This window comes from Macaca thibetana, chromosome 15, assembly GCF_024542745.1.
Source record: "Macaca thibetana thibetana isolate TM-01 chromosome 15, ASM2454274v1, whole genome shotgun sequence".
Lineage (NCBI taxonomy): Eukaryota > Metazoa > Chordata > Mammalia > Primates > Cercopithecidae > Macaca > Macaca thibetana.
In genome coordinates this window covers 59,710,664-59,734,461 of record NC_065592.1, presented here as the reverse complement: position 1 = coordinate 59,734,461, position 23,798 = coordinate 59,710,664, and the positions used below count along the sequence as shown (strand labels likewise).

General features: G+C 36.4%; 1 protein-coding gene across 11 annotated transcripts in view; it reads left to right on the top strand.

The window, feature by feature from the left end:
• The window catches only part of FOCAD (focadhesin), a 312,387-nt gene that overhangs the window by 190,423 nt on the left and 98,166 nt on the right, over positions 1 to 23,798 (top strand). For all 11 annotated transcript variants that reach the window (XM_050761318.1, XM_050761319.1, XM_050761315.1 and 8 more), the window contains 3 exons: positions 4,984 to 5,110; positions 12,233 to 12,418; positions 15,456 to 15,577. In XM_050761318.1, the coding sequence (XP_050617275.1) occupies positions 4,984 to 5,110; positions 12,233 to 12,418; positions 15,456 to 15,577 (435 nt within the window). The remainder of the gene's footprint in view (positions 1 to 4,983; positions 5,111 to 12,232; positions 12,419 to 15,455; positions 15,578 to 23,798) is intronic.

Here is a 23,798-nt window from a genome sequence, read left to right as displayed (position 1 = left end):
ACATCAATTTATGTTGTATAACTTGTTGAAAGTTAACAGACTGATAGAACAAAAAGAGAGGAGTGGCAGATATCAGAACAAAGATTTAGGGTTGAATGAAACAGTACATCTAAGGTAAGGTGGAAAATGGCACTGGATAGATGGTAGAGCTGAATGAGATACAATAATATGAGTTAAGAATTTGAATACCATGTTGATGAATTCATCTTCCTTGTAATTTGTTATTAAGAATTTCTGTGGGAGTAGAGGTGATGGACATGTAATACTTGCATTGGTTTAATAATAATTTATTTGGTATGTACGAAGTGCTAAGTCCTACCTTAAGAGCTGAGGATGTTGACTGAATGCATGTATTTCGTTGGTTTGTAACAGGATCATTGTTAATCACTTAAAGCACACAGATGTAAAATTGGTTCAAAAATGCCAGGGGACTTCTTTGAGGACATGTTGATTGTAATGTTGAAAAATAGATAAGAATGATTTTTCCCTTTTAGCTTTTATTTTTTCTGTTTTTATAAAAGCTAGTTACACTTCCCCTGTCTTCTTTAGCGCACCTCCCCAAAAGAAAAAACAAACAAACAAAAAACTATAGAGAAGTTTCCTTGTTAAAAGAATCAGTAATGGATAAACATTTAGGTAGAAGATACTGACTTTCCTCTCTGACTTGGTTTCATTAAAAAACATTCACCTATTTAAAAATTAAACTTGTTTTCTTGATTTCTAGGGTTAATTTTAGAAATAATATAAAAGAACTGATTATGCATTCAGGGTTGGTATAAATATGGTGTAACCCGTTTGGCTTTGATTTAAAGTGAATGTCACTGCATTCATCAGAAGCTGTTTCTCTTTTTAACTGAATAATTTATGCAGATACTTGACGTGTTCCAAATAAAATTCTCTGTTTATGCACAAACTCTTGGATTTCCATAGGTTACAGACACAGAAAGTTGGTTGAAAGGTTATCCGGCTCAGAATTCACAGTGAGGCACTGTGAATTGTGGGATACACTTTCCAGTACAGATGGTCCCTGATTATAATGATTGGACTTACGATTTTTCAACTTTATGATGGTGCAAAAGTGATACATATTAGGTAGAAATAGTACTTCGAATTTTGAATTTTGATCTTTTCTCAGGCTAGTGATATGTGGTAAACCACTCTCTTGTGATGCTGGGACGCAGCATCAGATCGCAGCTCCCAATCGCATTGAATCACAAGGGTAAACAACTGATATTCTGTAGTGTTCTGTGTTACCAGATGGTTCTGCCCATCTGTAGGCTAATGTAAGTGTTCTGAGCACACTTAAGGTATGCTAGGCTAAGCTGTAATGTTTGGCAGGTTAAGTGTGTTAAACACATTTTTGTCTTCCAATATTTTCAACCTACGATGGGTTTATTGGGACACAACCCCCATCATGAATCAAGAAGTATCTATATTCAATTTGAAGCAGGTTTTAAAAGTAAATTATCAGCCGGGTGTGGTGGCTTACACCTGTAATCCCAGCACTTTGGGAGGCCGAGGCAGGCAGATCACTAGAGGTCAGGAGTTTGAGACCAGCCTGGCCGACAAGGTGAAACCCCATCTCTACTAAAAATACAAAAACTAGCCCGGGGTGGTGGTGGGGGGCCTGTAATCCCAGCTACTTAGGAGGCTGAGGCAGGAGAATTGCTTGAACTCTGGAGGTGGATGTTGCAGTGAGCTGAGATCATGCCACTGCACTCCAGCCCAGATAACAGAGTGAGACTCTGTCTCAAAAAAAAAAAAAGTAAATTATCATTTTAAACTTTCCATTTAAGTTTTTTCAACAAAGCTTAGTTATAAGAGGCAGGTCATTTTTGTTGGTGGTGTGTATGTGTATTTTAGTAGGTTGGCACAAAAGTAATTGCAGTTTTTTACTTTTGTGCCAACCTAATAGATACATATGCAGTTTTTTTTTTTTCTGAGTGTTTTAGCAGCTAATATATTATTGCCAAAATTTTATAACTTTAACAGGAATTCTTTCAACTGAGTTCTCTTGATTCTCTATAGTTTTACTTGCATTGACCTTATTAAATTGTTGCATGCAACCAGGGGGAAAAACTGGTATTAGCCTAGGGAAGGTAGAACAAATAATTCTTTTAAGAAGTGATCAGAGGAGTGAAGAACTTACTCATGTAACCAAACACCACGTGTTCCCAAATAATCTATGGAAATAAAAAATTAAAAAAAAAAAAAAGAAATGATCAGAGGAGAAAGGAAATTTAATGGAACCAAAATGTAATAATAAGTGCTAATTTGTCCAGGAGAATCAGCTCACCTATTAGGAAACAAAATTGAAGGAGTGATCAAACCATTATAAATACATATAGTATATAATCTATTATTAAATTATAATACATGTGTAATTTCTTTACTAAAATGTATGCATATTTGAGATGCAGACATATGCTATTCACTGCATAGAAGATAATATAGCACACAGTTAGGTGAATATGAAATTAGACAATTTAAGATTGATGGGTTGGTCAGTTTGCTTTATCCCCAGTCTAATAACTGTTTCTTTAGTGGCCCTTAAAAATATTGATGACCCAAGTGCAGTGACTCGTATTAAGTAATTAGGTTGACTGTGCAGAAGGACAGGATAGGAGGATAGCATAAAAGTTGTACAGAAATGATCATATCCCTTTTATACTAAATAATTCTGGAAGCATTTGGTCATTTGACATAGTTTGCACAGCACTTTAAGGTTCCTCTGGTGGTGTCAATGACTGTCCCCCGACTCTCCACCCAGCTTACTCTTTTCCTTCTCCTCCCCTCTTCTTCCCCTCCCCCTCCTCTTCCTTTGTATGCCTACATACCTTCCTCCCTCCCTCTCTCTCTCCTTAGCTACTTCCCTTTCCTTCCTTCCTTTCTTCCTTCCTTCCTTCCTTCCTTCCTTCCTTCCTTCCTTCCTTCCTTCCTTCCTTCCCTCCCTCCCTCCCTCCCTCCTTCGTTCCTTCCTTCCTTCCTTGACATATGATTCACATACTGTATGACTTACCCATTTAAAGTATACAATTTAGTGGTTTTACTATATTGAAACAGTTGTGCAACTAATCACAGAGTAACCACAATCTAATTTTAGAACATTTTCCCCCCTAAAAGAAACCCTATTAGCAGTCAGTCTCCATTACTCCATTCCCTCTCCCAGACCTAAGCAACTACTAATCCGCTTTCTGCCTCTGTAAGTTTGCTTATTCTGAACCTTTCCTATAAATGGAAGTACACAAGATGTGGTTTTTTTGTGACGGGCTTTCTTCACTTAGCATAGTGCTTTCAAGATTCTTTCATGTGTAGCATGTATTTGTACTTTATTTCTTTTTATGGCTGGATAATATTTCATGGTATTGATTTATACTATATTTTGTTTATATATTCCATCAATTGATGAACGTTTGGGCTGCATCCATTTTGGGGCTATTATAAATAATACTTACGCAAGCTTTTGTGTGATCATGTATTTTCATTTCTCTTGGTTGTATACCTAGGAGTGAAACTCCTAGACCATATAGTAACTCTGTTTTTCTGTTTTCCCAAGTTACTATGATGTGTAAAATGTCAGGAAGCAAGGCAGAAGGTCTCAGAACCAACTTCTTTCTTAGGACTTTTTAGGCCACTAGGATTGGTTAGAATCTTTAAGACAACTCTTGATGAGAGTAAACCTGGAAGACTGAGTATTCACACAGACCAGACACTTGTAAAACCCTACTGGTCAGAATTAAAAGGTTTGTGAACATGCCAGAGTTTCTCTGATATGCAGTGATTTTGACAGACGCTTTCATACCCTATCTAGAGTATACTTGATAGTTATCTTTGTAAGTATGGCTGATTCAGCCCTCTGAGAATTAGGTACTTAATATTGAGTCTGAATTAAATCCTGTCTTGGACAGTGCTTGGGTAGTCAGGTTGCTTTCACTTCTCCTTCACTAGTGAAGAGAACACTAGTTATGGTTGAAAGGCTTCTTTGGAGTTGAGATTATTATACTTAAGAGAAGCATTTCTTTTCTGTTTCTTTTACTCCCCTGCAAGAATCCTGAGTCAGTACAGTTCCTAAATGGAACAGTGCTTTGGGGACCTATGAAGAAGGCGGTCTGCAGGCATTGTTAATTATTTCTAAAAATAAATCTGGGAGACAGGCTAATGGTAATGACTGGATTCTGGCACTTTATGGTTATAGAAACCACTTTTATATATTTTGATTTCCTCCCCTAATGCTTAATTATCTCCATGTGGGCATTATGATAGAGTGTCATTGAAGGTATTAAAAATTTAATTAATTGCTTAACAGTTACATCTTATGAAAACAATTTTTACATTTTTCTATTTTGGTTCAAACAAACCTAGCTAATCAAAGAGCAACCACAAAATCTTCAAAATGCAAATTAGATACAATAATGTACAGCTACCAATTACAGATTTTAGTGTTTTTGTATTCCATAGCAACAAACTGCCAAGTCTTTAAAAAAAAAAAAGTCAACTAAAGCATTCTGTTGTTCCCTGAGCTCTACTACATATTCTACTGTAAGATTTTAAGCTCTGTCATGGAAGTATTACTAGAATCACAGATTTTTAAAAAGGTGTTCAGACAAGGCAAATATTTAACTGTGAGCTATAGAAGTTAAATATATTGAGTATATCAGTGTTTGCATTTTTTTTTGGATGGTATAGGATTTTGTTAGTTTTCTATAGTAATTATTGCCTATGGTGACTTACAGTGATTTACTGTATTAACATTAGCTTTTTATACGGATCTGAGATTGTGTCTAATAAGATGACTAGAGTCATGACCATTTAGTTAATCTGAAAAATGAATAGATTTAAAAAATTAATTTCAATGGTCTTTTATGTTATAGAGTGATGGAGTCTAACAAAATTTTGAAATCTTGTCACAAAAAGGATACAGAAAAGATTTTGCATAATGTTTTATTATTATCCTCTCTATGATTTTTTCACTTATCATTTCAGATAAGACCAGAAATTCCCATTCCTGAAGAGTTGGATGACGATGAAGATGATGAGGATGTGGATCTTTCAGTTCCTGGCTCTTGCTATCTCAAACTGTTGTCACTCACCCCCTCTTTGGTTTTACCAGGTGACTCCTATTTGTTAGTAGAGAAGCTAGCATTTTTTAGTGATTGGATTTGTCTGATTATATTCTTTTGTGATAGGTACATACTATAGTTTAACCTTATGTGCATATTTTTTAACCAGAATGTTAAATGCACCCATCTGTTCTATCGAAACAGCTTGAGGTAGTATGGTGTTTAAATCATATGAAAAAACGTTAGATCTGAGTAGCATTGTACAAGAAAACTAGTGTAAACGACTGCGTTCACTGATAATTAAAATTCATTTGAAAGGCTAAATGTATTCCACAAGATGAATTTGCACTGGTACTCTAGGTCATTGATTTAAATAATACTTCATTATATAAGCCGAGTGAAAAGATCATTAGACTATTCAGAGATTTACTGAGTAGTTCATTATTATACATTTATTCTTTCTATAGAGTTATGCCAAAGATGTTACTGATTTATTTGAGAGCTATAAATTAATGCTTTTCAAAGATGGATCAGATCATATGGTCATTCAGCTCTGATGTAAAACTTATAGAGCCTTTAGCTTTTAAAAAGTAGGCTGGGTGTGACGGCTACGCCTGTAATCCCAACACTTTGGGGGCCTGAGGCAGGCAGATTGCTTGAGGTCAGGACTTAAACACAAAATTAGCGTGGTGTGGTGGTGCATGCTGCAGTTCCAGCTACTTGGGTGGCTGAGGCACAAGAATCACTTGAACCTGGGAGGTGGAGGTTGCAGGCAGCTGGGATCATGCCACTGCATTCCAGCCCGGGTGACAGAGCGAGACTCTGTCTCTCACACACACACACACACACACACACACACACAAAATAAAGCATTCTAATGCTTATATGTGGTAATTATTCTATATGTATATTGTGTTTAGAAGTTCTCACCTGCCCCTGTTACTATATGCCCTACCCAAGAAATGGTAGATGATACCATTTGAAAAATATGTTTGATTGTGGACTGTGATTAGGAATTTACGTTATTTTATTTTGAATATTATTTTTTGATCATTAAAAAGTTATTTAAAAATTCCCCAAGTGATTTATTGTGATTAAGTAGCTTTTCTATATTAGACAACATCTTGCTTAGTTTTGTTACAATTCTACTTTGAATGTTCATGGATGTAAAAATTTACTTTCTGGAAATGAAGTTCAATGAAAGCAAAAAATGCCATTTTATCTTCTCAGTCATAATCATACTAGCCTGTAATGGTGGAAGTTTTTTCCCCCTGGTTTCATCCCTCATGGAAATTCCTGGGAAATTCAGCCAAATATATACTAGTTATTTCTAGGCAAAGCTTCTTTTACAATTCCCTGCCTCCTTTTATTAGAGAAAACTGAATGGCCAAGTTAGACAAAGAGTTCACCTTTTCTCTTCTCCTGGTATCTATGAAGAATCCTCAAAGACTTGTTCACTCTTCCTCTCTTCTGTTCTTCCCCACTTCCTACCTCTTAGCTTTTCAGAGTCTAAGACCTCCCTAAAGTTAACATGAGTCCAAGGAAGGAAAAAGCCTTCAGTTATCCAGAGTTCTTTCATTAACCTGAAATAACCTAGAGTCAAAAGTCCTTTGGGGTTTTTTAAATGGTATTTTTTCACTCATATATGTATCCCCCATCACAGTCTGTGGTGTCAGAAGGAGAAGTGGGGGGATATTTGTTGCCAAGGGGTGCTGTTGTTTGTCCTCTCAGTACAGAATGTGCAGTGCTATGGTGGCTATTACCTGGAGCTTCTACATTGTTTGTACTTGGTGGTTCCCAGTACCTTTGCTTGAGAAAGAAGTGGAAGAGTTGAGATCAACAACTGTATTTGTTTGAGAAAATTTAGTAATTTGAGTGAGGTAGGTGATCTAGATGCTATGTTGGCAAACTGTCCCCATGGATATTTCTTTGTTGATGATTAGAGAACTATAAAAAGTGTTCCTTTGATTACTAGAGAACTAGAAAAAGAACCAGGAAAAAGGCACTAGCCTTAGGAATATATACCCTAAAATGCACAGGATGAATAATATATATTAGTCACCAAATGCTACAGGCAGAAAAGTGGATTGTGCTGAATTTAAGTGAATCCGGCCCCTTCCTCCTTTTAATTCCTTTCAAATGAACAAAAAAACAGCTGTAAAGTGAATCTAGGAATTTGCATTATTTAAATAGAGATGTTATTGATATTATTTAAAAAAAGTTTTGAAATAATTTTACACTTGCAAGAAGTTACAAAAGCAGTTTAGAGAGTTCTGTGTACCTTTTTTGCCCTGGTGCTTTACTTGATAACATTTCACATAACCATAGTATGATATTAAAACTAGAAAACTGACATTGGCACAATATTACTAACTTAAACTATAGACCAATTTGAATTTTGTAGGTTTTTTTCCCCAAGTATGTGTAAACTTATGGGATTAGCTATTTCTTTTCCCCTCAAGTGTCCTTGAGGGGTTTGGGCCATCACCCTAAAAGATCAAATCCCAAACACCATAATTGTAATTGTTAAAATCCTGAAAGATTAAAATACCTAAAGTCTAAAACCTCAAAATCACAATTCTGAAATCTCAAAAATATAATTCTAGAAAAAACAATGAAAAGTTTTTTAAAAGATGTATATTTATATTTTAAAATGCAATTTACTTGAGAAACATAAAAACACAATAGAGCACTTCATAGATCACTTTATACAATAAAATAGGCAAAGTAATGTACATATTTTTGCAATCATAAACAGATATACTAACAACAGCCACAATATAACAATTAGGAGCAGATGAACTGTATCCATAAATAAATGGCCCGCAGAACAAATAAATGCTTATCACTATGATTGGTGGTTGTAGCTCCCAGCTTTGTAACTGCAGTCATCTGAAATACTCTGATGCACAACTGAAGTCTTTTGACAAAATCAGTCAAAAATCTCGAGCTCGAGTCCAGCCTGGCCAACATGGTGAAACCCTGCCTCTAATAGAAATACAAAAATTAGCCGGGCATGGTGGCAGTCACCTGTAATTCCATTTACTCAGGAGGCTGAGACAGGAGAATCACTTGAACCTGGGGTGGAGGTTGCAGTGAGCCAAGATCTCACCACTGCACTCCAGTGTGGGCAACACGGAGAGACTCCATCTCAAAAAAACAAAAAACAAAAAACAAACAAACAAAAACCTCAACGGGTCACCCCTGCATATGCAGTCATTCAAAGAATTGAGATCTCAAGATATTTTATGTTTCACAAATGCAGATATACCAAAATGACACCTCTACTTATTGAGGAAGTTTCAACATTTTTACATATGTACACGATACGTACACACAAAGTCAGTGTTGTGATAATGCGTTTTTGTGGAGTCAGATTTGTAAAAAAAAAAAAAAAAAAAAGATGCATAAAACCAATTAGAACTCTTTAGAAGTCTTTATACAATTTGTATTTCCAGTATTGGAATAGATGCAAAAATGAAATACATAGCATAGCAAATTGGCACTATGTGTGAAGGGGCGGAAGTTGTATATGATTGAATAATTTGGCAGGGGAGATTTCTTGTGTTTTTTGCCTGTGTTTTCACTTCTGTGATCTTCAAAATGTGAACTGCACTTGTATTTGGAGAGTAGTTGTGGTCTACAAATTTGGTGAGTATATGTTCTCCATTTGAAAGTCTGGTTATTGCTCAGCCATTGGAAATAAGCAATTTTCTGCTTTTGCAGCATCAATAATAATTAGCTCTTGAACTTCTTTCACCATTAAGTAGCCTTGTACACATAACTTATTGCAACCTTTTTGTGAGAGAACAATTTCGCATCTCTCTTCCACTCTGTTGTAAGGAATATAGTAAGAAGGAATGGTATTTTGCTTCTCCAATACCAAATCTATTTTAGTCACATTTCTTCTGACAGAATCAATAGGATATGTATATAGATATATGAGAGGGGATTGATTAGGATAATTGGCTTACATGATTGTGGTGGCTAAGTTGTGTGACAGACTGTCTGCAAGCTGGAGATTGGGATGCTGGTAGTGTGGCTCCATTCAAGTCCGAAGGCCTCAGAACCTGGGAAGTGGGTGGTGTAACTCTCAATCTGAGACCAAAAGCCTCAGGACCCAGGGAGCTGCTGGTGTAAGTCCTGTAGCTTATAGGCTGGTGAGCCTGGAGTTCTGATGTCCAAAAGCAGCAGCAGAACCCTGTCTCAGCTCTCATAGAGAGAGCAGTTCACCTTCTGTATTTGTTCTCTCTGGGTCTCTGGACAATTGGATGGTGCCCATCAACATCAAGGGCAGGTTTCCCCCGTATACTACTCAGACTCACATACTAGTCTCCTCTGGAAATACCCTTATATTCCCCAACCCCAGATAATGCTTTACCAGGTTTCTAGGTATTCCTTAAGCCAGCCAAGTTGACACTTAAGTTCACAAGTTCACCCCTCGTCAACTGGCACCCATATACATCTCCTTAACTTCCAAATAAAGATAGTAACAAGGTAATAGTTCTGCCTAACATGATGCAGCTATCCTGTGTACAACTGAAAATGCACTAACTCCTACCCCAGGATTAGGCTTTTAGGATTTCAGCATTTGGGATTTCAACCTTTTGGGATTGTGATTTTGGGGATTTTAGATGTTAGGAAGTTTAGACTTAAGGAATTTTGATCTTCCAGAATTTCAGCATTTGGGATTATGGTGTGTGGAATTGTGTCTTTTGGGATTATTATTAGCACTAGTTTTTTATATTTATTCCAAATAGTTACCTGTATCAATTGTTTTTTCTTTTTTATTGCTGACTGACATTTCATTGTGTGAATGTAACACAATTTGTTTGTCCATTCAGCTGTTAAGCACATTTGGGTTGTTTTGAGAATTGATATCTGACACTTTGTATCCTATGAATTTTCAGCTTCTTTTTAAATTCCCATCTGGTCATTGGTAAGAAAGAGATTGGGGAAAGCTCAAAAGCAATGGGAAAAATTCTAGTTGCTAACTTAGTATTTAGGGGAAGATGAAGCTCTATACATCAGCTACACTTAGCCTCCTGGCATCTTATCCTCATTTATATTAATCCCTGGACTGGTGTTAGTTAAACATCTGTAGTTCACTGTAGAGCTTGGTAAGCAGAAAAATTCCATTGCTGGGTTAGTCTATGTGCAGATATATACTTGCCCCTTGGCATGTTTCACCTTTTGCCAGAATAGGATCCCTTCTGTAAAAGGATGAACTTACTTTCTTTCATCGTAGTGCCTCTACCCTCACAAATGGATGATTCATAGCTGCATTCTGTAAAGTCTATAATTATATCCACTTTGAAGCAGTCCCTGTGTATGTGTATGCAGAAATTGGGGTACATGGCCTACAATTGGATATTACTCATCTTTTTTGTATAAAAGGTATATTGATCACTTATGACAAGAAGGTGTGGGGAGTACATTCAGATTGAGTAATTGAAGAGAGTTTAATAAAGAACCTATTTACAGTTATGTTGTCAAGGTTAAGGGAAACTCACAAGAAATGGTGAACCATCTCACACTGCTTAATGTCTCTGGCCTACAGAGATAAGGGGAGGAAGAAGAACAGAGAGTATCTGCATTATAAATAGGGGTGCCTAAGGGGAGCCAAGACTTTAAGTAAAGAGGAATGCAGGCAACCTGTAGCAATCCTGCAGGAAGTCCTGTGTCTGGGGAATACATCTCCTGACTTTACTGTTTTCACCCCTTGATTTCCTGCCAGTGACTCCAGTGGTTGAAACCAACCAGAAGCCAGAGGACAGACATGGGAGTCTGTTAATGCCTTTCTTTAAAGAGTGTTTTTCCAGTGCAAAGAGCAGGGTTGAGAAGGATAGAGGATAGATAAGAAGGAGTAAATGGAAAACATCGCATACTGGTGTTTTTGAACTTTGAATGGAGAATCGTGATTACATCTAGGAGGGTCCTGTCAGAACTGGGTATATAATAAATGCTCCAGTGAGCTCTTGCTGCCTGTAATTCAATCACAGTCATTTAAAGGAGGCTTTTAGATAGCTCTTTTCAGAATGAAATTCCAGTTAGGCGGACCCTTGCTTTTTGTTTCTATAAGAGCCCCATGCAGTGTTTTTTTTTTGTTGTTGTTGTTTGTTTGTTTTTCCATTTTCCATTCCATATGATTTGTTGAGTTTTAATTTTTTTTGTTTGTTTCTGTATTGGGCAACCTCTAGTGGTCCTTAGGAAAATCACATTTGAATATAAACTTATAGTCTTATCAAATATTTTGTTTGTGCATCCTGTTGTCTTCTGATATCACATTTCTGTGTTATTATATGGTAAGTAAAATGTCAAACAATAAAGATCATGGGCTTAATTAGAAGGAACACAGGCAAAGAAATATCTCATTTTAGAATAATTGTACTAATATTGCTAAGAATAGATAGTCATGAAAGAGGTTTTTTTGAAAACACTTAAATGATAAGAAGGAGCCATTCTCATGAAAATGTGGGACTGATACATTCCAGGTGGAAGGGATAGCAAATGCAGTGGCACTGACTTAAATATCAACTTTGTGTTTTTGAGGAATGGAAAGAGGCCATATGAAAGTGTGAATTCAACATAGCAGGGAGGTAGGGTATTAGAAATTAACTCCGAGGGGAGTCAGGACTCTGAGGGGAGTCAGGGCTAGATCATAAAAGGTCTTGATCTTGGTCAGAAGGTGTGATTTTATTTTATGCACAGTGAAAAGCAACTGGCAGGTGTTAGGGACGGGAATGACAAAATTCTGGCCTCTGGGCAGAGGAAGGTTTATAGAGAGTGGTCAAGATGAAAAGAATTCAGTAAACTAGTTTTTACATTAGTTTGTATGAGGAGGAGAAAAGATAATAAGTAGATAAATAGCAGTGAAAATGGAGAGAAATTGATGGATTTGGGATAGATTTTGAAGGTGGAATCAGAAGGACTTGCTAATGGATTACATGTAAGAAGTGAGGGAAAGAGAAGAATTAAGTTTGAGCAACTTGGTGCCATGTTTTAATTTGGAGGAAGACTAAGAAAGGGATGGGGATCAAGAGTTCTCTTTTTACCATGTAAGGTTTGGCCAGAAATGTAGCTTAGTTGTTTCTATATGAATTAAGAACGAATGTTTCTCTTCTAGCTTATTGCATTTATTCTACTTTTGGTCTCCTTTTATCCTCTTTTAGCTTTGGAGGAATTCTTTACATCACTTGTGAAGCAAGAAATGGTGAATATGCCTCGTGGGATATACCACTCTGCATTAAAAGGAGGTGCCCGCTCAGACCAAGGAAAGACTGTAGCAGGAATCCCCAATTTTATATTGAAAATGTATGAAACAAACAAGCAACCAGGATTGAAACCTGGCCTTGCAGGTAAGGATAGTACATAGTATCAAAAATATAGGTTTTTCATGTAATGATTTAGCTTCCACTTCCAAGTAGGATGTAATAGGCCATGGCAGGGTGTTGCTGCTGCTACTAACATCTGGATAAATTACAAAAATAATTGCATTTTAAGAGACATCACAGAACTGTAGAAGCAAAGGCAAATAGATGAATTAAAGTTTCAGAGTCAGCAGAACATTTTAGAACGTTTTTTCCCCACCTTGGGGGATACCCACTCAGCCCGCAGGCATGACCTGTTGGAAGAAAGAGAAACCAGAGGAGCTTTTAGTGATTGCCTGAGACTAGGGCAACAAATTAGAGATTTTTCTCATAGGACATTTGCTGAATTTGGAATTTGCACCAAGAGCTAAAGAGCTAGGCTGAAAGGTTCTGAAAGGCAAAGTGAAATCCCTTTTAGTCTTCTGATACTTAGGAAACAAAGACGAGCTAGGAGAATGATCTTGGAAAAACAGCATGCAAGAGGTAAAAGCCCTAGAGAGAATGGTGAATTGATACTGAAGATCTGCAACTGCTCTCACCTGGGTGAACTTACTAATTCTGGCCACAGCTGGAATCTGAGCATTCAGGCTCAACTTTAGTGAGAGGCTGGTGAGGAGGTGGAGAAACCAACAGACATCTTGGCAATCATGTGGCGCCAAAGTGACACATTTCAGAACTAGAGTGACCTTGAGCACATGGGCAATTTCTCTCTTAAGTTATTTGCAACATTTTGAAGCTTTATGGGATGGAAAGCTAAAGAGCTAAGCTGACAATTTCTGAGGGCAGACTTAAATCTCCCATAATTGTTTCAGATTGAGGAGTCAAAGACTCATTAAACTGCCAATTAGTGGGGGGGGTGTTGTGGGAGATACACCCTGGCAAAGGAGTGAACCAGAGCTGGACTCAAATTACAAAAATTATAATCAATCCTAACCCAGATCAGTTCCTGATTAGGTTGAAGTAATTGGTCCTTCACCCAGTCTGCCTAACAGAGGGGAGAGGAAAACTACTCTTTGATTAACAATGATATCATTTAGTGCTTCTGTAGTTTTTTCATATACTGTATTAGACACAGGACAAAGGAAGAAGCTGGAAATGAAGGGAATATTTCATGGAGAAAAAGAAGTCACTCTGTTTGGAAAATATCAATTCTAATTGGCCTACATGAAATAACATACTTTCAAAATATATGACAAAAATGAGTAGAACTAAAAGAGGAAATAGACAAACCCACAATAATAATGGAAACTTTAAAATATCTTTTTTAGTAACTGGCAGAGCAAGGAGACAAGAAAATCAATAAAATTACAAAATATTTGAACAATACTATGAACAAACTACTGTATTGACATGTAGAACATTGTACCTTACAGTGATGGAATTTATATATTTTTTACCTGTACATGGAAAATTTACCAAAATGACCATACACTGGACCACAAACTTCAATAAATTTCAATATATTGAAGTCACCTAGAGTCTGTCCTCTGATGACAATGGGATTAAGCTAAAAATAAATAACAAAAATGATTACCATATCTCCAGTAGGTGGAAAATTGAACTGTATACTTATAAGTAATGGATGGATCAGAGAAAAGAATCAAAATGGAAATTAGAAGGTAGTTTGAAGTGAATGATAATGAAGATAAGCCATATAACAACGTGTAGGTTGTAGCTAAAATAGTATTTCTCAACACTGTTTCCCCTCTAGGGAAATTTACACTTTCAATGTATATTTTAGAAAAGAAAGGAAAATAGTCATTATTTGAACTTCCATCTCAAGAAGCTTGGAAAAGAACAGCAAATCAAACTTAAAGGATAAGGGAAGAAATAATAAAGATAATGAAACTCAGTGTAATAAAAAACATAAATAAGCTGGAGGTTCGGCTGAGAGCTTAGTTGACCATTGTGGAAAGGGCAGGGAGAGGGAGAGTAAGTATATGTGAATACAGGAATGAGGGAAAGCTTGTCCATTTGTGAGTATAAACTAAAGGGACCCATGTTATCATGTGTTCATGAAGATTAATATGTGCAAGTATTTATCCTTAGTTTAAATTTTGAAAAAACTTAATAGACTCTCTAGAACTAACAGTTCACAAACTAAGTCAAGAATTGCAAATTTGTTCATTTATTTATACTTATGCTTATTTATTCATAAGTAAATTATAAATATTCCATATGTGATCTTAACTAAAAAGCTATGAGTCAATAAGTAATAATATTATATTATATTATGTTACGTTAATATTTTTGAGACAGAGTTTCTCTTGGTTGCCCAGGCTGGAGTACAGTGGCACAATCTCAGTTCACTGCAACCTCCACCTCCTAGTTCGAGCGATTCTCCTGCTTCAGCCTCCTGAGTAGCTGGAATTTCAGGTGTTCGCCACCATGCTTGGCTAATTTTTGCATTTTTAGTAGAGATGGGGTTTCATCACGTTGACCAGGCTGGTCTCAAACTCCTGACCTCAAGTGATCTATCTGCCTGCCTTGGCCTCCCAAAGTGCTGGAATTACATGTGTGAGCCACCGCACCTGTCCCAATAATATTTTAAATGCTAGCTTTTTAAAATCTCTTGTGTTTTTTAATTCCTTATACATAAATGGTCAGAAATCATAATTTGCTTAACAAATTAGCTTTTATTTATAAATATCTCTATCCAGATTGATTATCAGTTTCTGAGAATCTAATTAGTAAAGTTTTTCCATAAGAAATGTCTTTATAAGCTGGGCGGGGTGGCTCACGCCTGTAATCCCAGCACTTTGGGAGGACGAGGCAGGCGGATCATGAGGTCAGGAGTTAGAGATCAGCCTGGCCAATATGGTGAAACCCCGTCTCCACTGAACTTACAAAAATTAGCCAGACATGGTGGCACGCGCTTGTAGTCCTAGCTACTCAAGAGGCTGAGGCAGAACCCAGGAGGTGGAGGTTGCAGTGAGCTGAGATTGCGCCAGTGCACTCCAGCCTAGGCAACAGAGCGAGACTCTGTCTAAAAAAACAAAAAAGTCTTTATAACTTTTTTTTAAAGGTGGTATGTTATTTTGCTACGATGTTTCCATGTATCAGAGTAAAGATGGAAAACCATTGAATAGACTGATGGCCAGTAGAGGGCGAAGTTTCAAGCAGACTTCACTTGCTCTTGTGCATGAGGTAGGTTCCCATGTCCTCTTCTTTATGTTTTAGTGTTTTCTTCCTTCATGATATGTTTAAGAAGTTGGATGTTTGTTTAGAAATAATTGTTTTGATCATAATTAATGTAAGTTGCTTTGAAAGACTACCAAAATAGCTGACCCAACTGAATACTCAAATATTTTGATGTATTTCTGAAAGAAATTGGCATGTTTTGCCCCACTGCCCAGCGTAATTATTAGGGAGTGATGTCTAGGAATTTGCTTTACTTCATCAATACTTAACTGTCATTATTCAGAATAAATAACAATTTATTTTTTAAAGAAATACTACTGCCTATATCTTAATTTTAATCCTTTGCAATTATGTAGGGGACCAGTGTTTATATTTTGTGAGAGTTTGGAATTAAAAGTAAATAAAAGCATTTTAGAAAAATAACCCTTGGTTTTGCTGTTTATTTACTTTTCCTTTCAGCTACCTTTTAAAAATAAAGTTATGTGATTCTATTAGATGATTTATATGAAATCTGATTATTGCAGATTATGGCAAAACTGGGGGAAGAGGGAAGCTGGAAAGCCCTTGGGAAATGCATTTTTATTGTTTTTAAATATTTTATCACACTCATTATGATGTATACAAATTAAGATGTATGAATGAATAACAAAACAAAATATCACAGCAAAGAGATTTATATAGTTCAGACATAGTAGGTTATATATCAGTTATAAGCAAAAGTATATGAATTGGAAAGATTTAATGAACTTGATGTAAAAATAATTAGCATTTCTAAAATATCTTCCTATAAAATCTTATACATTTGGTTGTAATTAATTTGATTCACTTTTATTCTGTATCACACCATTTGCCACCAGTTTAATAGCATAGCAAAATTTAGAGGGTTTTTAAAGACCCATCTTTATCCTTTGCCATCCATTTTCCTTTCACATATTTAGTTAGAATTAAAATTGTGTAAATACTTGTTTCAGAAGCTTTTTTTTTTTTTTTTTTTTTTTTTTTTTTTTGCCTAATGTAGTGTTTTCATTCAACTACAAAGAGAAGAAGGATCTGGGAAGAGCAACGTTTCTCTAGGAAGGTTTAATTTCAGACATAGGTGATTTCTATGTTCGTTTGTCCCTGGCATCTCATTAGTTGGCATAGAGAAGGGAGAAACTTGGTACTTTTTTGTATTTTAAGCGTGCACTTAGACGTTTGAAGGAAAACTGAAGTCTAAAGTCTTAGTTAACAGCTGATTTATAGTAAAAAGTCACCATCAGAACAGAAACAAGAAAAAGCATTAATGCAGGGGACAGCAGAAGACATCTGATAACTTTCGGCAGTGGCATCAGAAGTTATAAGATGTGTCCAAGATGTAAGCACAGAAAATCTTTGGGTTAAGACACTTATTGCTTGTGCTGCAGAGAGTCTAGAAAATTTCAAAGGGAAAAGAAAATAACATCATTGTCTTAGGGATCAATTAGGCATATTGGACAGAATTCTGCCAAATCTATAGTCGGATTTTAGACTGGGTTCCATATTCTGCTTAGTATATCTAGTTCATTTGCTTAAAACATAAAGGCTGGGGGACCCATGAAGTTTCTCAAACTATATGATAAGAAATCATATGAACTTTCAGAGCTTGTTAATAAAAATGATTGCAATAATCACAGCTAATAATCGATTTAGGTACTTTCAACACTGTGAGGTAGGTGCTGTTATGTGTCAAGGTCACAGAGCTAGCAAGTAGAGGAGCCTGGAAATTGAACCCAGACAATGAGGCTCCATGGTCCTTCTTCTCTCCCAGGTTAATCAGAGAACATTCTAAAAATACATTTGGATCTTTCCAAGATTACTCAAATCTCTCTTAAATCATCTCCTTGCATCTCCTCTTTCTTTTGTTGCAATCAATTTGGTATTTTTCCAGATGAAATTTCTTCAAATTCTGCTTTTGGTCCTCCCTTTGCTTTATCCTGAGTCTTTTTTATTTCCAAATATTTCTTCTTTCTTTCCTCTTTTTCTTTTTTTTTTGAGACGGAATCTCGCTCTGCTCTCCAGGCTGGAATGCAGTGGCACAATCTCAGCTCAGTGCAACCTCTGCCTCCTGGGTTCAAGGGAATCTCCTGCCTTAGCCTCCCAAGTAGCTGGGATTACAGGCATGCGCCACCACGTCCAGCTAATTTTTGTATTTTAAGTAGAGATGGAGTTTCACCATGTTGGCCGGGCTGATCTCAAAGTTCTGACCTCAGGTGATCCACCTGCCTCGGCCTCCCAAAGTGCTGGGATTACAGGCGTAAGCCACCATGCCCAGCTATATTTCCAAGTCTTTCTTGAGAATTGCAGTTTGTTTATTAATTCACCAGTTGGACCTTTGGGTTTTTTCTCGGTTTTCAATGATTAAGACTAAAGTTTCTATAAACATTCTCATACAGATCTATGTGTGAACATTCATTTTTCTGTTTTTTTTTTTTCAGTAAACAAATACCTAGGAGTGAGATTGCAACGTCATGTGGTAAATTCATATATAACTTTGTAGGAAACTATCAAACTGTTTTCCTAGTGGCTATCTCATTTTGCATGCCCATCTGCAAGGTATGAGAGTTTCAGTTGCTCTGCCTTCTTGTCAGTGCTTGATATAGTCAATTAAAAAAATTTAGCCATTCTTGTAGATGAGTAGTATTAGTTTCCCTTTGTGGTTTTAATTTGTGTTTCCTTAATGACTAATGATGTTGAAGCATCTTTTCATGTGTTTATTTTGTATCTCTTTTCTTCCTGAAATGTTTGCTCTGATCTTTTGCCCATTTTTAAAATTGGGGCTTTTGTTTTCAAAAGAGTGTTCTTTATATATTCCGGATATTAATTTTGTTTTTACTTAGTCTGTTACATGTCTTTTCATTTTCTTTTTTCTTTCTTTTCTTTCTTTTCTTTTTTTTTTTTTTTTTTTTTTTTTTTTGAGATGGAGTCTCACTGTGTTGCCCAGGCTGGAGTGCAGTGGTGCAGTCTCGGCTCACTGCAACCTCCGCCTCCCGGGCTCAAGTGACTCTCCCACCTCAGTCTCCTGAGTAGCTGGGATTACAGGTGTGTGCCACCACACCCGGCTGATTTTTGTATTTTTAGTAGAGATGGGATTTCACCATGTTGGTCAGCCTGGTCTCAGACTCCTGACTTCATGATCCACCTGCCTTGGCCTCCCAAAGTGCTGGGATTACAGGCATGAGCCACTGCACCCAGTTTTTATTGTTTTATAATGTATTTTGAAGAGTGGACTTTTCATTTTGAAGAATTTCAACTTACCAAATTTTACAAAATGGTTCTTGCTTTTTGTTTAATCTGAGATTACAAAAATTTTTCATTTTCTTTTTTCCTGTGTTTTATTTTTATTCTTTTAAATTATTTTTAGAAATTGAGCTATGATATGGTTTGGCTATGTCCCCCTCCAAACCTCATCTTGAATTGTAACACCTACATGCTGTGGGAGGAACCCAGTGGGAGGTGATTGAACTATGGGGACGGGTCTTTCCTGCACTGTTCTTGTGATAGTGAATGAGTCTCATGAGATCTGATGATTTTAAAAATGTGAGTTTCCCTGCAAAAGCTCTCTGTTTCCCTACTGCCATCTATGTAAGACGTGACTCGCTCCTCCTTGCTTTCTGCCATGATTTTGAGGCCTCTGCAGCTGTACAGAACTGTAAGCTTATTAAACCTGTTTCTTGTGTAAATTACCCAGCCTTGGATATGTCTTTATCAGCAGCGTGAAATTGGACTGCTATAAGGTGTAACACATAAACCATAAAATTTACTTATTTAAAGTGTGCAACTCAGTGGTTTTCAGTGTATCCACAGAGTTGTATAACCATTCCCACAAACAATTTTAGAACAATTTCATTACCCAGAAAAGAAACTGTGTACCCATTAGTAGTCACTCCTCATTTTCCCTTGTCTTTAGCTTTCACCAGCCACTGATCTACTTTCTGCCTCTACAGATTTGCCTATTCTGGACATTTCATATAAGTATAATCATACAATACATGGTTTTTAATGTCTGGCTTCTTTCACTTAGTATAATGTTTTCAGGGTTTTTCCATGTTGTAGCACGTATTAGTACTTCATTCTTTTTTGTGTGAGAATAATGCTTCTCTGCATGGATATACCACGTTTAATTTATCCATCTTTCAGCTAATAGATCTCCTTCTGTGTTTTCTTACAGAAGTTTCACATTTTAAGGTTTACTTTTTAGCTTAGGTCCATTTGAGTTAATTTTTGTATAATGTATGAGTTATTTGTTGAAAATACCATCTTTTATTCACTGAATTACCTAGGCACTTCTGCAAAAATCATTTGCTCATATATGTGTGGGTCTATTTTTGTATTCAGTTTTGTTCCACTGACATCTGTAGGTTTGTGCTTTCACAACAATGACATACCTGAATAACTTTCACTTTATAATGTCTTGAAATCAAGTAGTATGAGTCTTCCAACTTTGTTTCATCTTTCAAAAAAAGTTCTGACTATGCTAGGTCTCTTGCTTTTCTATATAAATTTTAAACCAGTTTTAAGAAACCACAAAAAAGTTTGCTGATTTCAATGGTAAATGCATTGAATTTGTAGGTCAACTTGGGAAAGGACTTACATCTTGGTAATAGAGTATCTAGACCCATGAACAAGGTATAATTATCTATTTATGGTTTTTTTTGTATTATAAATCTTGGACATATTTTGTAAGTATTACATATACCTAAGTATTTTGATGCTATTCAAATTAGACTTTTTATTTTAATTTACTGCTTATTGCTAGTTTATAATCATCAAATTGATTTTTTCTATGTGAAATATTTCTTTTTTATTATCGTATCTGTTGTGATGATCTATGATTAATGATCTTTGAAGTTATGATTGTAATTGTTTTGAGGTATAACAAACCATGCCCACATAGCACAATGAACTTAATAAATGTTGTGTGCTTTTTTATTTCTTCACCAACCAGATGTCCCCCCAATTGGGCCTCCCTATTCCCTGACACACAACAATATCGAAATTAGGCCAATTAATAACTCTTAAAATGGCCTCTAATTGTTCAAATGAAAGGAAGAGTTACATATCTGTCACTTGAAATCAAAAGCTAGAAATGATTAAGATTAGTGAGGAAGGCATATTGAAAGCTGAGACAGGCTGAAAGCTAGACTTCTTGCACCAAATAGCCAATTTTAAATGCAAAGAAAAAGTTCTTGAGGGAAATTAAAAGTGCTAACACGAGTGATAAGAAAGCAAAACAGCCTTATTGCTGATTTAGAGAAAATTTTAGTGGTCTGGATAAGAGAACAAACCAGCCATAACATTCCCTTAAGCCAAAGCCTAATCTAGAGGAAGACTGGAACACTCTTTAATTCTGTGAAGGCTAAGAGAGGTGAGGAAACTGCAGAAGAAAAGTTTGAAGGTAGCAGAGGTTGGGGTTCATGTGGTGTAAGGAAAGAAGCGATTTTCCTAACACAAAAGGGCAAGGTGAAGCAGCAAGTGCTGACGTAGAAGCTGCAGCAAGTTATCCAGAAGATCTAGCTAAGATCATTGATGAAGATGGCTACACTAACCAACACATTTTCAATGCAGATGGAAGAGCTATCTATTGCAAGAAGATGCCTTGTAGGAACTTTATAACTGAAGGGAAGTCAGTGCCTGGCTTCAAAGGAAAGGCTGGCTGTCTTGTTAGGGTCTAATTCAGCTGATGACTTAAGTTGAAGCCAGTTCAACTTTACTTACAATTCTGAAAATCCTCGTGCTCTAAAGAATTACACTGAATCTCTTATATCTGTGTGCTAGAGATGGGACAAGGCCTGGATGACAGCATATCTGTTTATACATGGTTTACCGAATATTTTAATCCCACCATTGAGAACTACTGCTTAGAAAAAAAAAAAGATTCCTTTCAAAGTATTACTGCTAATTGACAATGCACCTAGTCACCCAATAGGTCTGATGGAGGTGTACAAGGTGATGGATGTTGTTGTTATGACTGCCAACACAACATCCCTTCCGCAGCCCATGGATCAAGGAGTATTTCTGACTTTCAAGTCTTATTTAAGAAATACATTTTGTAAGGCTATAGCTGGCATAGATAGTGATTCCTCTGTTGGATCTGGGAAAAATAAATTGAAAACCTTTTGGAAAGGATTCACTGTGTAGATGTCATTAAGAACATCCATGATTTATATGAAGGGTCAAGATATCAATGTTAACCAGTATTTAGAAGAAATTGATTCCAGCCCTCTTGGATGACTTTGAGGAGTTCAAGATTTCAGTGGAGGAAGTCACTGCAGATGTGGGAAGGGTACCAAGAGAAGTAGAATTAGAAGTAGAGCCTGAGGATGTGACTGAACTGCTACAATCATGAGGAGTTGCTTCTTATGGATGAACAGAGTGGTTTCTTGAGATGGAATCTACTCCTGGTGAAGATGCTGTGAACATTGTTGAATTGACAACACAGGATTTACAATATTACATAAACTTAGCTGATAATGCAGTATCAGGGTTTGAGAGGATTGATTCCACTTTAGAGAGAAGTTCTATGGATGAAGCTATCAAACAGCATTGCATGCTTCAGAGAAATCTTTTGTGAAAGGAAACATTAAGCAATGGAGTAAACTTCATTGTTATCTTAAGAAATTGACTCAGCCACCCTAACATTCATCAGCCACCCTAATCAGTCAGCAGCCATCAACATCCAGGCAAGACCTTCCACCCACAAAAAGTTTAGGACTTGTCAAAGATTTATATAATTATTTACATTTTTTTATCAGTCGAATATTTAAAAAAATTTTTTTTAATGATGGGACCTCACTATGTTGCCCACGCTGGAGTGCGGTGACTCTCCACAGGTGCAGTTACAGAACACTACAGCTTCCAACTCCTGGGCCCAAGGGATCCTTCCATCTCAGTCTCTTGAGTAGCTAGGACTACAGGTACATGCCACCATGCCCAGCAGTAACAAATTATTTTAAAACTAAGATATGTACATTGTTTTTTTAAAGATGTAATGCTATTACATAATATAGTATAGTGTAAGCATAACTTTTATATCCACTAGGAAACAAAAATATTGTATGACTCTCTTTATTGGATTATTAGCTTTAATGCATTTGTCTGGGACCAAACCTGTCTGAGGTGTTTCTGTACTTCCTATGTACATGTAGTGGGATAGTTTTCTTTTTCCAGAAATGCTACTATTAGTGGTAAATCTAATGATTGCGGTGGTCTTACTAAGAAATAGGATCTTACTGGCATGTAAATAAGCCCTTATATACTGTGTGTTTTGTTATTCATTTCTATTAATAACAGCCCCTAAAGAATCCATGTCCCTACAGGATATTCTATACCCTTCTCAATGGCTACAACTACATGAGAGTGAGTGAGCAAGTGAATCAATGGCTAAAAGAGCTTTATTTTGAATTTAGAAGTGCTCTGTCCTCATTTCTAAAAATATACTTTGTATTTTAGAGCAGTTTTAGGTTCACAGCAAAATTGAGAGCAGTGTATGGAGCGTTCTCATGTAACTCCCTGCTCATTCTGCCCTCATGCCTACCACTCATCTTCCCATTATCCCCCACCAGAGTGGTATATTTGTTACAAATGATGAACCTACATTGACACATTACCCAAAGCCTATAGTTTATATTAGGGTTTATTCTTGGTGTTAAACATTCTGTGAGTTTGAACAAATGCATAGTGGCATGCATATAATCATATAATCATTTTAGTATTATACACGGTAGTTTTACTTTCTAAAACCCTTCTGTAATCTCCTATTCATCCCTTCCTTCTCCTTAACTCCAGGTGACCACTGATCTTTTTACTGTCTCTATAGTTTTGCCTTTTCCATAATGTCAAGTAGTTAGAATCATACGGTATGCAGATCTTCCAGACTGGCTGATTTCACTTAGTATTAGGCATTTGTTTTCTTCATGTATTTTCATTGCTTGATAGCTGACTTCTTTTTAGTATTGAATAAAAATCCATGGTCTAGATATACTACAGTTGATTTGTCCACTTACCTACAGAAGGATATCTTGGTTGCTTCCAAGTTTTAGCCAATATGTATAAAACTACTTTAAACATCTTTGTGCAGAATTTTGTGTGGAGATGATTTTCAACTCTTGGGTAAATGCCAAGGAGCACACTTGCTGGACTGTATTGGTTTTGTAAAAAATGGCCAAAGCATCTTCCAAAGTGGCTGTACCATTTTGCATCTCCTTCCTGT